Raw genomic sequence first — 14,303 nt, forward strand, 5'->3', positions numbered from 1 at the left:
GCCTGTAGAAGCCGGTTCAGGTTTTATTCTGTGTGCATGAGGAAAACATCGTGTCTGAAAGCTGTCACATGGGGCCAGTAAGGAGGAGGAGGAGGAGGAGGAGAAGGAGGAGGGGGGGGGGCGCTTCCTGAAATGATCCTCGTCACTGGCTCTGTGCTGTTGTGTTTTGTTTTCTTCTCTCATGTAATCTCTCATCGCCTTTAATTTCCCTCTCCGGATCTTATTTTCTAAGTCCTTTTTCTTTACGTTGTTGTTGTTTTGGGTTTGTGTTTCTTTTTTTTTTTTTCCCCTTTCTTTCTTTCTTTTTTTTTTTGGAGGGGGGGGGGGGGGGCCGATGATGATCAGCAAAGTTAAAAACGCCATGTCCACCTTGGTAGGAGGGATGATGCCGCACGGACACCACCACCATCACCACCACCACCCGGGTGGGGGCCAGCAGACCTGCGGAGCGGACACCCCGCCGCCGCGCTTCCCTTACGGCCGGCCGGATTTCTTGGACCTCACCCCGGAGCTCCTCCAGTACTCCACCGACCACGCATCGCGGCCGGTGCTGACGCTGAAGCGGGGCAGCAGGCTCCCCTGGGGAACGGGATACGCAGAGTGAGTCTACTTGGTGGAAAAATTCGCCCCAACATCTCCAAAAAACCTTTTTTTTTATTTTGAATTCATTGTCCTCTGTGTCAGGTCTGCAGGTCTGCTGCAGCCTCAGCTGCTGCGTTGTGCGCTGCAGCAGCCGGATGATGATGATGATGATGATGATGATGACGGCCAACATGGCCTTTATTTTTTATTTATTTTATTTTTTTGATGTTGCAGTTTCTGCAACATCCCCATGAGCTGCGGCGACAATGCCAATTTGTCTGCGCTGCAACTAGACCAAACGATCTTCCCCATCTTGACACCGATGTTTGTGCACAATGAATATTTAAAATGCAGGTTCCTCCACAGGTCAATTTAAAGAGTGATGCAGGAGATGCAAGACCATGCACAAACGAATGCAGGGAATGCCTACCTGCTCCTGTTTTATTCTCCCCGCAGTCATTCAGTTCAAGCAGCTAAATGTTTCATTGGTTTATGTATCAGCTGCTGAGTTGTCTCAAAGAGCTTCAGAGGCTTTTGTCTTTGTGTTTCATAAAAAGGTTTCCTGGCTACACAAAGCGCTGGTTCATTCACAGTTTGTGGGCATTAATGCGGAATCTCACTCCCTCTGCCTTGTTTTTTACTGCAGGTGCTCTTATATTCCGGCTATGACACCTGCATTTCTCTTGACAGGTCCATCACAGCACCATTCAATTCAGACTACTGTCTAGAATCTGCTGTTCAGGCGATTCCCGCTGAGGAAAAACACTTTCAGACATTCCACTCTTCCCTGGAAGGGGGGGGGGGAGTACAAATTAGGGAGGATTGAATAGCTTCACTCCTACTGTATGTGGGCTATGCTACCCCTGCCTGCCTTTACGCAGACAGTAAAACAGGCTGACTCAAGCAGAGAGTCTCAAGGGGACGGGGATGAGATTTGTGACGACAGCCGTCTCAGAAGACTGAATGGGAGAGGTCAGATGAAGATGCTGTGATGCCAAGAGGAAGGTTATTGTGTGGGAATGTGCACCGTCATCAGCGCCGTTTATCTGGATTCTGCAGCAAATCACTTAGATGTCAGTCACTGAAACTATAATCGCAGTATTAGCAGGGCTGTTTGCAGCACAGCGTAATCAGCTGATCTGTTCGTGGTTGAGCTGTCAGCGCTCATCCAAACAGCCCATGTCAATCTGTATTCAGTCATGACATTTCGTGTTGGCGGAAACCTGGCCTTAGTGTTGAAAACTCAGTCCGTTTTGGAAAGGAGGAATTGAAGCAGAGTTGCTGTTGCAGTTGGATTGTAAAGGTTGTACACAGGGAAGAACGCACACCAGTTTATGTGGAAGTAATTAATTTTTTATTTACTCACTCAGGTGATAAAGCTCTGAAGCTGTCAAAAGCTCTTATCTTAACTGCGATGTGTGTAGACTTCTGTAAAACAGGTAATTCGTTATTCAAAATATGACGAAATGATCACCTACACACAGAAATGTCTATCTGCAGAAGCATCTATCACATCCATTCAGCTTTTAAAATGATAAAGCGACGAGGCAAACAGCTTACGGACTGGAATGTCTTGGGTTTGATATCACTTCTGTAGTGACTGTCTGTCTGTAATGAAGAATTGCAGTAATTATTGTTGGTTTGGCTCGGCTTGTTATCACACCGATCAGGCAGTTCTTCATTCTGCACTTCCGTACGTTGTGAACCTGAAGGCCATCTGTAGCTTTTACAGCGCACCGGTTCAGGATGATCACAATCATGCTGGTGTACAACATTGTGTCAGCCTAAACACCCTGAGTGCGCCTGCAGGAAGCCACTCAGAGTGCTTTCATCAAATGACTACTTCATGCCATTTGATATGGGGCCACATTCGAGCTTTGACCATTGTTTTAGTGTGCGGAAGCAAAGACTAATGAGTATTCTAGCACCCTGAATCAAGTTTTTTTTTTTATGTTTTTATGGATATGTCCTCTTGTTTTAAACCAAAATGACATAATGACTAATCTGAATGACAAATACCATTGTGCTTGTACAGACTATGACATCATACATACGTCTGATTTCACAATAAATGTGAGGTACAAGTGAGACACTGAGAACAAGATGGAAATGATGGAAGTACACAAGATAATAACAAATAGCTACAAGTGTAAGGTCACAGAAAAGTCCCTGATGTTGTTCATCAATACTTAATGAATGCCTTCGTATTTAGAAAAGGTAATTATTTAACTGGATATTAACCTACTTTACAGTCTCATAGGCCGAATGCTTTAATTAATGCTCTCCTGTGTCCAGATCTTAAATTGACACAGTTTGCAAGGTGCACCATATTTTAATCACACTTCACAGTTTTACTGTCCTTCTAATGGTGTGTTTTTCACAGGTCTCACCTTTCAGGTTTTATTGCATTGAGTAACTCGCACCACGGCAAGTAACTTCCTCTTCCAGAAAAAGGAAATTCAGAATATTCCTATGGCTACAGATGAGGGTTTTACTTTTAGACTACCGAAGACTTTATTTACCAAACCTGCAGTGATTGTTTGTCTGCTAACTTCCAACCTGAGATAGTTTCACCCAGCAGCAACCAGGGATTTATAGTTGTCATGTTCAATTTGTAAGACTCCTCTGTTATATTCTGAAATGTATTTATAGTATGAGCAGAAGGATTAGATACACACCTAGAACAGGCCAGACTACATATTGTAGTTTTTGTTTGAAGGTCTGCGTAGACCAGCAGATAAGACAAAAGCGTCAGAACGAAAGATCTGTTTGATTGTTTTAGAGGGATGTCCTCTGACTGGATGTACTACTGAGCTGCCTATGACTGAACCACAAAAACTGCTTTCACTTCATTAAAACAGCCATTCCTCTGCAGCAGGATATGATGAGGAATGTAAGGGATTTATAAATAAACTCCTGTCTTGTGTAGACTATTCTTTGTCCCCGGAGAAAGCTGTTCATTAACACTAAACTTGAACAAACAGGCATTTTAACACATTTACAAAGTTGAGAGGTCCTGCAGATGCAATTAGAGAATTCACTGGAACTGTCTACTTCTGCTTTTGAACTGTCCTTTCCGAATATACAGTGACTCAGTTTCGACCAAACAATCACAATTTCACCATGCTACAGCGTTTCAGTCACAAGTTTTGAAAACATATGACCTAAAAGTCTGATATGGGAACGAGTTAGGAAAGAGTTACAGTGGGAAAGCTCAGACTCTTGGTTTAGAGCCGTATCCTCCCACACAGCCAGCATGAAGTTCAATTATAGCTCATTGAACACATGTGACTGCTTTCAAAACACAGAATAATTACTACATCTTTGAAGCAGGAGTGGTGAAAGTTTAATGCAGTGCAAAAATACAGAAACAAGGCTGACATTCACATTCACGTTTCTCTATTCGGTGTGGAATATATATGAACAGACAAAATAGGAGAGGAAAGGAAAGGTAACCCCCTGTATAGCGGGGGTCCCGTAAACCTCAGTTTCAGTCCAATTTTTGTGCCTGCAGTTAGCTTTTTATAGAAAGCTAATGAATTCGACAAAACGGGCCGAGGACTTGGTTAGGTAAGAGTGAAGCTAAGCAAACCAAGCAGAGCTCAGCCAAAAACAAGCCTGGCAGCACATCGCGAAACTGCTGCGGTCGTACTCTCAAATTGACGGAGAGTTGTTTCTCTGCATCCAGATATCTGAAAGTGTTCAGGCTTTGGCAGCAAGTGGACAACAAGCAGGCAACTTTAAATTCTTCCCTGTCATTCGTCCTATCGCAGGGAGCACAGTGCAGGACACTTGTGTCTGTCCACTACTTTCAGCTGATTTGAAACTGAAAGGGCTTTTTATAATCCAGATTTGGACACCAGTTGTATTTTGTGCCTCATATTCAGTGCTCTCTCTCTCTCTCTCTCTCTCTTATATCAGTTCTCAAAACAGCCATTTTCTCTAATGATTGTAATCAGTTGAACTGTTGGGATGGTGAGAGGTCAAAGGTCGTATTTGATGAGATCTTTTTTTCCCCCCAATATCTTCTCATCTGTTTTGTTTGACTGTGCACTTTGTCCTGTATCCCTTACACTGCCAGGCTCCCTTTGATTTTGGGTCTCTTTCTTTTTCTCTTTCTCTCACGAGCCCAACAGTAACTGATAACATACTAATCCCTTCCCTGAACAAGTCTGAGGGAAGATAAATGACGATAGTTGAATTGCTGTAATTGTGAAATCGGTTTTATGCCGCATTACCAAGTTAATGTGGTATGTATCTATAATTAAAACAGGAATTGTTACGTAACATGCCAGCATGAGGTCCAAGCTGGGGCCTTTCCAGGTTTCATGACAGCTCAGAGGACCGTACCAGTAGATGTTTCTATCCCGTACCCCACTATAAATTGGATTTTAAGGATAAAGTCTGCTTTAAATTTAATAACATGAGATTATTAGTCATGGCAATGCAGCTAAAGCTACTCTAATCAGCATTTTTGGTGGGACTGCAATGAGGTCACTCCTTTATCTGACTGACTTAGTTACGCCATCAGTCAGCTGATGTTGGTGTTTCCCCATTGATTGTTACTCTTCAAATTGCGTTTGTGCAAATAAGCTGTTTTGCAAAGTCACTGTTTCTCTATTTAAGAGGAGATCCAGCAACAAATCTTCTTTCTTGGAAACTTGTTTCTTGCTCAACATGTAGTCTGATGGCCAGGCGTTGGTCACTCCATTGACAGATGGAAGAAAAACACATAAATCAGACTGTAGCCGAGATAAAGCAGTCAGATAGGGCTGAATCTGACCGATAACCTGACTGAGCTCTCCTAAATCTCCTTTTCAAGGGCACCAAGAAGATATTGTAGGGGGAAACTTAATTTCCTTTATTTACTTATAATACTTCTGGCCACCCAGCAGCTAGATATTTCCCTGATGAGGTGGGTGGATGGGTGGATGGAGAGCAAAACGGAGCTAAAGAAAGAGTCAATATTGGATTTAAAATCAGCAAAGTGGCCAGAAACACAACTCCAAGCGAACACTAATGGGTGATGGATGCGTTAATAAGCAACAGCTTGTAGGTGATAATGCATAATTGGTGTGTTGAGCCTTCTCCAGTGTTCCTCCTAAGTAGCCAAGTAATCAATTGATGGAAGTTTAATATGCGAGAAAGGGTGCACTATATAACCATACAGTGATGTAATTCACCATTTTAATCTGTGGATTAACGATGATGGATTAGACGACAGCCCCACCAAAATTCAAGAATCTGCTAATTGATTTTCAAATGGAAAAAGGAAAGGTTGCCTAAAATTGCATTAGCATCTTAAACTGTGCACAATTTCAGACTATAACTGGCTGTAATCCTGTAACAGTTTTATTCTTATTAATTTCCATTTACAAAGGTGTTGAGCCCAGGTTCAGCACTCCTTTTAATATTGCACTTCACTGGAACCCCAAGTGAACTCTACTGCAGCATAGACATGATAAAAAAAAAATGTTACTAGAGTATGAAAAAGTGCTCTAAAGCCATTATCCTGCACGGGCATTAGCTCATAATAAAAACAATTAATTCTGCCTGCAAGTTCCCTCTGGACCATGGCTGCATCCTGCCCGGCTTCTTACCCCACTATTCATCCCTCTCTCCAGCTTGCTGCTGTTTTGTTTTCATATGGTTAGAAGAATAAGAGTAAACAATATGAATCATCTGACTCCAGGCTCACCTTAATTCATCGCCTCCTTCTCCAACAGGGTTATAAATGCGGGGAAGAGCATGCTGAACGAGGACCAGGCCTCATGTGAAAAACTGTTTGTGAAGAAGCCGAGTGGCAAACAGAGAAACTCCACTCTGCTGGAGGACAACGGGGTAAGCAAACATTTGACTCATAGGCCACAAGACAGGATTTAGGTATGAGAGATAATGCAAGGAAGTAACCAATGTTCATGTTCTTTCAATTCAGTCGACTTAAACTTCTTCACATTGTCTGTGAATTTATCATAGTTGGCGCTTTGGCACTTTTTTCCTGTCCTACTTGGCATCAGGGGAGTTACCTTTTTGCTTTTAATTCCCTTTCCATTGCCCTTTTCACTGTCTACACGATCATTCAAATACCTCTGGTATCCCTCTTTTTATAATCATAAAGCCAAGCAGCAGGAATGAGTTTCAAGGATTTAAAAGAATGCTTGTGTTTTTGTTTTTGTGCTTCTCAGAAGCACACAAAAAAACCCCAACGGTGCAACCTCAGTTTGTTGGTTAGTTCTGCACACAGCTTTTACATTATCCGATCAGATTCACCATTGCTTGTTCTGTTGTTGGTGGTGGTGTTTGTTTGTTTTTCTGGCCCACAATCTGTCGTGAGAATCTTTTTCAGCCTCGGGGTGGTAGCTGTTTTTATCAAGAAAGCTCTATATTCACCACTTTACGCTACCAGCTCAGCTCCAGATATAAGGCAGATAAACTTAATGAAGAAGATTGTAGACCATTTAGCTGCTAAAGAACCAGATATTTCTTGAAGAAGGAAGAGAGCAGAAGCAGGGCTAATAGAGGATGAATATTGGATATAAATTCATCAGGCAAATGAATACTAACCTTACTCCTCATGTGTTGAATGGGCACAAAGGCACTTGCTGCTAATAAGTTTGTCATATCATTTTAAAGGCCAATAATATGTCGATATATCTGCTACCCATAAATGGACAAACAAGCAGTTTCATGAAAAATGAGACTGACCACAGAGCTCAGGCCAAAATTAAAAGATTTCTAAATACCTTCTCCCTAACAGTCAGTATATATACACACTCTCACACTCGTGCATATCTTACAGCAATTTGGTGTAAATGAATGACATCATCCCTTGTTGCACCCCTCCCCCACTTAAGTCTAGCATCAGCGGGGTAAGCAGATGTCTTGTGCTTGCTCATCTGTTAGCCACTGCGGCCAGCTCTACTTGTAAACATGCCTGCAAACACAAAGGTGGCAACACCTCTCCCTCTTTCACTGCGTCATAGTCGAGAAGCAACAGGAAATATCTCCTGTAGTGTTTTCACTCAAGTAGCTTGTGTCAGGACAGATATCACATTTAATCAATGTTTAAGTTTAATTATAACGATAATAATGACAACCTGTGCATGTTTTAAGTGCCCTAGTGTTTAACATCGCTCTTCTGCATTGTTTTAAAAAGTATCATTTCAAAATAAGATTTTTTTTTTTTTATCTTGCCAGCTTTCCCATAATATTAAAATCTAGTTTTACAGCAGTTGTGATTCAGTAAGACCAGAAATGGAAGAAACACATTGTTTAGCATTACAAATGTTACCAGCTGCAATCCCAGAGCCGGTAAACCCTCACAAATCTGTGCCTTCTGTTCAGAGTTGTAATGTCATGGGTGTTTTTTTTTTTTTTTTTTTTATCACTCCCTTAACCATAGGTATTCTTATTCTTATGTAGATTTTTACCAGGGCTGCTTTCTCTATTCACATTTTTCTGACTTTGTAAATTTGTAGGATGGCACGGGGATTCCTCTCCACTTCTGGGGGGTGTTTGATGGACATGCAGGTTCTGGAGCTGCCATCATGGCCTCCAAGCTCCTTCACCGTCTCATCAGAGATCGCCTGGGAGAAATCTGCCACCTGCTCGAGAATCCCAGCAGTGCACCTCCCATCTGCCTGGCCAAGAACGGCAGCCCATACCAGGCGGAAACAAAGAAAGGAGCTTCACAGGACCCAGAGGATCCTGACGCTATAAATGACTCTACAGTTCGCTTTCACATGGAGAAGGTTGTCAGTTTGGAGAGTCTGGTGATGGGAGTCATAGAGACTGCCTTCAAACAGATGGTGAGCGGATGATAACTAACAAGGTTTCCTAAAAGAAAAAACATGAGACAACACATTGCATGGCGTAAATTGTTATTATTTGTATCTTCAAACTAGTCCTGAGAGACCTAAAAGGACGGCACCAAAATGAAGAAAACAGATTTCTTTCTAATGTAACTTCTTTAGCCTTGTTAGTGGTATGGATCAATATGTGTGACGATCTCAGTTCATCAGTCACCTGGTAGACTGGTGCACTCCTTTGGACTAAACTTAATTGAGTTCATCAAGTTGTTAGGAAACAACGTTTTGTACAGATGCAGATAGTAAACTGGCTCTGACGTGGAGGTGTTTGGACCTGGCAGAGTTATGTGCTCCGCTCAGTGTCACTCTAGTTGTCTACAGTAAATGGTGAGGCTTAAAGTAGAGCAAAGAGGCCAAGTCTGTTTGGTCTCGCTCAGAAAGGATGTTGCAACCGCACTTCCTGGTTGAGATGGTGTTGATTGTATACCACAGTATGGGAACTTCCACGTTGCTCTCCACTGCTGTTTTGTTTTAAATATGAATATAGAATGAAGAAATAAGAAACCTTCACTTGGATTTTTCTTTATTTCAGGACGACCTAATTGAAAAGGAGAAATTGTCCTACGCCATCTCTGGTGGGTGCTGCGCCTTAAGTGCCATTCACTTAATGGGGAAACTCTACATAGCGAATGCTGGAGATAGCAGGTGAGTAAACCGGAGGCAGAATAGTTTGATAGCTTTCAATGCTCTCATTTTCTGCACTTCTCTGTATGGAGTGTCACAGTCATGAGAAACCTTTTCGTACTCAAGAGCTTCTTGTGCCCCCTGGAGTTAATTCTGCACACTGCAGCATCATGTAACCATCAATACTCACTTTGATCAAGCTACTCCTCTGAAATGTTTGTACAATGTGCTTCTGTCATCTAACTCTCATGCCCCCCTCTCTCTTACTCTCTGCAGGGCCATAATCATACGAAATAATGAAGTTATTCCCATGACTAATGAATTCACACCTGAGTCAGAGAGACAGCGGCTACAGTATCTGGTATGGATTAAGAGTCCAGCAATCTGTCCAAGAGACTGAATGTCAAGCTGTGAAAAGAAGACCAGAGATATGTTCTGTGACTGGCTGTGTGAGGTTCAACGGACAGTAGAGAGTGAGCTGAGGATGATGACGAAGTAACCTGTAGAAGAGGGAGGAAATCCTGCAGCATATTTTTTCATGCTCATCGGTTGCCTGTTTTAGTGGCAGGTTGTAGTTGTGAGTCACCGAGTGGGTGGATGATGCTTGCTGCTAAAAAAGGGAGCTTTTTGTGCGTTTGAGGACACAGAATACATCACTGCAGGCCTTCTTACACACGTGTACTCTCAGAGCATTTCTCATTTAGGGGAGATAAGTGCTTGGTTGTGACAAATATTGAGGTTTAAGTAAAGTTTTTTATTCTGTAGTTTAATTCAACCTGCTCCATCTTGTGTGTCACCCCAGGGCTTCCTGAGGCCAGAGCTCCTGGGTGATGAGTTCACTCACATTGAGTTTCCTCGTAGGATCCAGCACAGCGAGCTGGGCAAAAAGATGCTCTACAGAGACCACACCATGACCGGCTGGTAAACCTGGAGATCGCTTTAATCTGGACTTATTGCTTGTGCAGTGTTTTGTACAAAATTATGAGAACATTGAAACAAAGATGACGAGAGATCATATTTAATTTATTTTGCCCTCTTTCGGCTTTTTCCGTATTTGGGGTCACCACAGCAAGTCAGCTCCATAACTTGCATGATTGATTTGGCCACACATTCAGGTTGCTTTTCTGACCAACTGTTTAAATCCCAATAAGCAAAACTATGCAACAAAATTGTAATTTAAGTCAATATAAAAAGATAAATATATAAATGAGTTAGATAGATGGATACCTTCCCATTCTTATTCATAAGAACCAGTAATTATTTTGCATTTTTGTCTTCAAAATCAAGAAAGAAATTTTTTTTTATTGGTCATCAAATTTGTTGATTTATGATATGATTAATTGATTTATTGTTTTTTGTCACTGTTAACAGTGACTGCGATCTCAGATCTGTGTGTTGTTTTGCTTTAGGTCCTACAAGACAATCGTTGAAGATGATCTGAAATTCCCGCTGATATACGGAGAGGGAAAAAAGGTGAGACAAGCCTTTTTTACTTTGTGTCTATGCAGATTCTTTAAAATTTTAAATCATAATTTTTACATCTCCCACTTGTACGCTCTAAATCCTAAATTACATCTTTGGGTCGAAATGAGACTCATTCAATACTTTAATTACTTTCTGAAAAGACCTGGTCTTCATTCAGTAATCACCGGTGTGTGTGTGTGTGTGTGTGTGTGTGTGTGTGTGTGTGTGTGTTTGCGGTATCTTTACTGTTTGTGTACCTGTGTCAATGTACAATATATGTTGATATCCACAGGCTCGAGTCATGGCAACAATTGGAGTGACCCGCGGGCTGGGAGATCATGACCTGAAGGTGTACAACTCCAACATTTACATCAAGCCCTTCCTGTCCTGCGTCCCTGAGGTGAGTCTGAGGAGTGAGAAGACGTTCTTGTTGTGGGGCAACATCACTAACCACTACGGCGCCGTGCTGCCCGACATGATGATTTCTTCCAGCCAAATTTCTGGGCAATATTTTTACAGTTACACACAAACTCAAGAGTGAGTATACCCGTGAGCAATACCGCCAATGTATCAGTGACAGACTTCATTAAAAATACATGCCCTCTTCAAAAGTCCAAACATAGTGAAATGTGAGGACAGTTGTGATCACTGCAACAGAAGTAAAGAGCCATACTACCAAGAACAGAAAGTGCAGTGGCTGTTCTCAAAAAATGACGCCATATTAATTTCACAATGTACACAAGCTTGTATTGAAGAGCTGATGGGAATTGGCAGACGTGTTATCTGTAGACATCAGTGTCTCAGTGACTGAGTAGACAGTTCTAAGGTCAATGAGCTCGACCCGCACTGATTATGTCCATTAAGAAATCCATTGCTGACAAAGCTTTGCCAAAAAATATTAAAAGAAACCAATTGGATGTTGGCACCATATTCTTCTTCAGACAAACCCCACATTAATATGGATTGGTCAGATGAGATGGAGCACATTTGGTTTAGATCAGGCCAGGGCTGCCTCAGTGAGAGCTTAATGATGTGGGTGGGAGTGTGCTGATATCAGGGTGCAGGGGAGAGGACATAAATACGTGGCACAAATAACTCAAGGTGGCTTCCCAAATATTGAATGAAAACGTGAGTCCCTGTCACAGGAAGTTTGGCAAGAAGAAGAAATTCACTGATCCCAAACGCACTGCAAAAATCATTCAAGGGTTTACAAAGAACAGAGTATTTAAAACCTATGACCTGGTTCCAATGTCCTCTGACTTCTAATCCAAATAAATACAAAGTAGAAAGAAATGTGAATTATGAAAGATTATAAAGCATTTCTTCAAAGATGTGTACAAAGCTGGTAACACAAGAAGCTCACCTGTCATCAAAGATGAAAGCATAAAATTGAATTCAATCTTGAATCAATTTTTTTTTTTTTTCCAAGTAAATACTTAACATTCTTCGCAGGCTTTGAATAAAAACAAACAAAAAAAATATTAAATGGACTGAACTGAGAACATTTAAGTGCTACTGACCATGGGTTTGCTCAGTTTGGTACTGATTCCTACTTAATGCATTAGTAAGCCCTGATGGGGGGGCTGTTCTCTGCCTTTAACTAAATTTGCCTGAGGTTGTTATGCATATAGTCATGTTGCATAACGCTTTCAGTACCTCAACAATCATCACAGTGCTTCTGATGTCTGTGTTGTGGTGTTAAAAAGACTTTCCGCAATGTTACTTCATACCCAACATTGCAGGATTATTGTAACGTTATTGTAATGTATGCGTTTATGTTTACTGTCTCCTTGATGCAAATTCACCTCAAAATTATATAATAATATAAAATTATATGTTTATGAAACAGAAAAAAATCCAAAATATGTTTGTCAAATGCAGGTGAAGGTTTATAACCTGGATGAAAACAAACATGGCCCAGACGACGTCCTGGTCATGGGTACGGATGGACTGTGGGACGTAACGACGGACAGGGAAGTGGCAGATGCTGTGTCAGCCTACTTATCCTGCTGTGACCCCTCTGATCCTATGAGGTATGCAGTCTGCCAAATAATCCTTTACATTATGCTTTAGTTCTCCCAATGTACTCTGCTATGTGATGTGCAACCCTGCTGCAGCAGCTTTGTAAAATCCACTTCAGTATCAGTGTTTTTACTTGTAGTTACAAATACTTAGGTCTCTGTCTAAACTGTTCTTCTACTTAAAACATATTACATTTATTTATAAGTAATTAATAAATATAGATTATTGCATATAGTACAATGTAGCAGATATAGAAAGTTCTTCCAGCAACAACAGTTTGGATGATTAGGTACATCTGTGCAGTCTAACGGGCTGTAAATCCACTGAAACACTGACAAGTTTTTACATGTGTTTGTCTTATATTACAGTTTGTGTTACTGTTGTGATGACTGTTTTGTGTACTATGCAGGTACACACTGGCTGCCCAGGACCTGCTGATGAGGTCTCGAGGAGTGCTGAAAGAACGCGGTTGGCGGCTACCAAATGACAAACTGGGCTCAGGTGATGACATAACCGTGTTTGTCATCCCACTGGCAGGGATTGAGTCAGAGACATGACGAGTTCTCGTAGCGACCGCCATGACAGAGCTGACTCCTGAGGGTCTTTCTCACAGTCCCTCCAAGCTCCCTCAACAGTGGACCGAACCGGCAGCTGGAGATAAAAACACCATTGCTGGGCTGACCTTTATTTTCTCATCCAACACATTATTGTACCGTTGACTGTGTTATCTTACATGTGACTTCTAAAGCAAAATTAAACCGCACCAAACTGGACCTATGTCATAAGGAAGACTCGGTTCTGTGCCGTACCTTCATCAACCTAAGTCAGATCCTTCAGCTCAACCTCACCCAGGATCCCTTCTCCCTCTGTCTCGGTCATGTAACAAAAGATATTCAGTGATGTTGTAAGAGAAGTCACAATCTGTGTCTCCGACCTGCTGTTTGTGATGGTTGCCAGTGAGAATTAAACCCTCGTGATATTTTTGTTCCCTGTTCATGTTCAAGGCTGCACCGCTACTTACACCTTTTAACAGATTGTTCCTTTTCATGTCATGACCTAAATGTGAGTCTCTTTTGTAAAAAACTAAAAAACTAATAAAAAATAAAATAAAATTAAATCTTAACTTACAAAAGGGATTGCAGTGTAGAATGTGAGGAAACCAAAGAGATGGCATAATATTAAAATCTGTTTAAAAAAAAAAAAAATTAATTTAACACACAAGAAAAAGAACCTGAAAATTTGATTCATATATGTACATTAAAGAAGCATGGTGGATGTGAAAACAGAGGAATGGACCTTTAAAGCACTGGACCCAAGCAGAATCATTTGAGTCTGTGCATCCTCTGTTTATCTGATAATGAATGAAAGGCAACGCCTGAGGCACTTGAAGACTGTTGTACATACTCTTTGGTAGCCTGTTGATTTGTGTTATCATTTTTATTGAATGTGCCCGTTGATGGTTTGTATTGCTTTGTGTCATCACAGTGAGGAAAACAGAAGGTTTTACTTCTGTTCAGAAATAAGACATGAAGCAAGTTTTGTATGATTTGTATCATGGTACCATTTTTCCTGAGTTTAATGCTTGGAGGAGAATGGTTAATTATTCTCCATTAATATGTTGGTATAGTAAGATGTGATAATCTTCACACATATGCCTTATTAAGAGCCAAGATGGACTCCAGAGTTTGTTTGTTTGTTTTTTTCTTCAGAAGTAGAAATGGCAAAGAATATTGTATGTTCTTA

The 14,303-nt window shown here is 41.3% G+C and overlaps 1 protein-coding gene across 1 annotated transcript; it reads left to right on the top strand.

Annotated features, from left to right (window-relative positions):
* Positions 1-303: 303 nt before the first annotated feature.
* ppm1j (protein phosphatase, Mg2+/Mn2+ dependent, 1J) lies at positions 304-13,815 on the top strand. The gene is made up of 10 exons (XM_029501953.1): positions 304-600; positions 6,309-6,423; positions 8,061-8,390; positions 8,983-9,095; positions 9,351-9,435; positions 9,877-9,995; positions 10,484-10,547; positions 10,831-10,938; positions 12,420-12,571; positions 12,970-13,815. Exons 1-10 carry the CDS (start codon positions 335-337, stop codon positions 13,115-13,117), a joined length of 1,500 nt encoding a protein of 499 aa, XP_029357813.1. The 5' UTR covers positions 304-334; the 3' UTR covers positions 13,118-13,815.
* The last annotated feature ends 488 nt before the right edge of the window (positions 13,816-14,303 follow it).

Source organism: Echeneis naucrates, chromosome 5 (genome assembly GCF_900963305.1).
Source record: "Echeneis naucrates chromosome 5, fEcheNa1.1, whole genome shotgun sequence".
Taxonomy (NCBI): Eukaryota; Metazoa; Chordata; class Actinopteri; order Carangiformes; family Echeneidae; genus Echeneis; species Echeneis naucrates.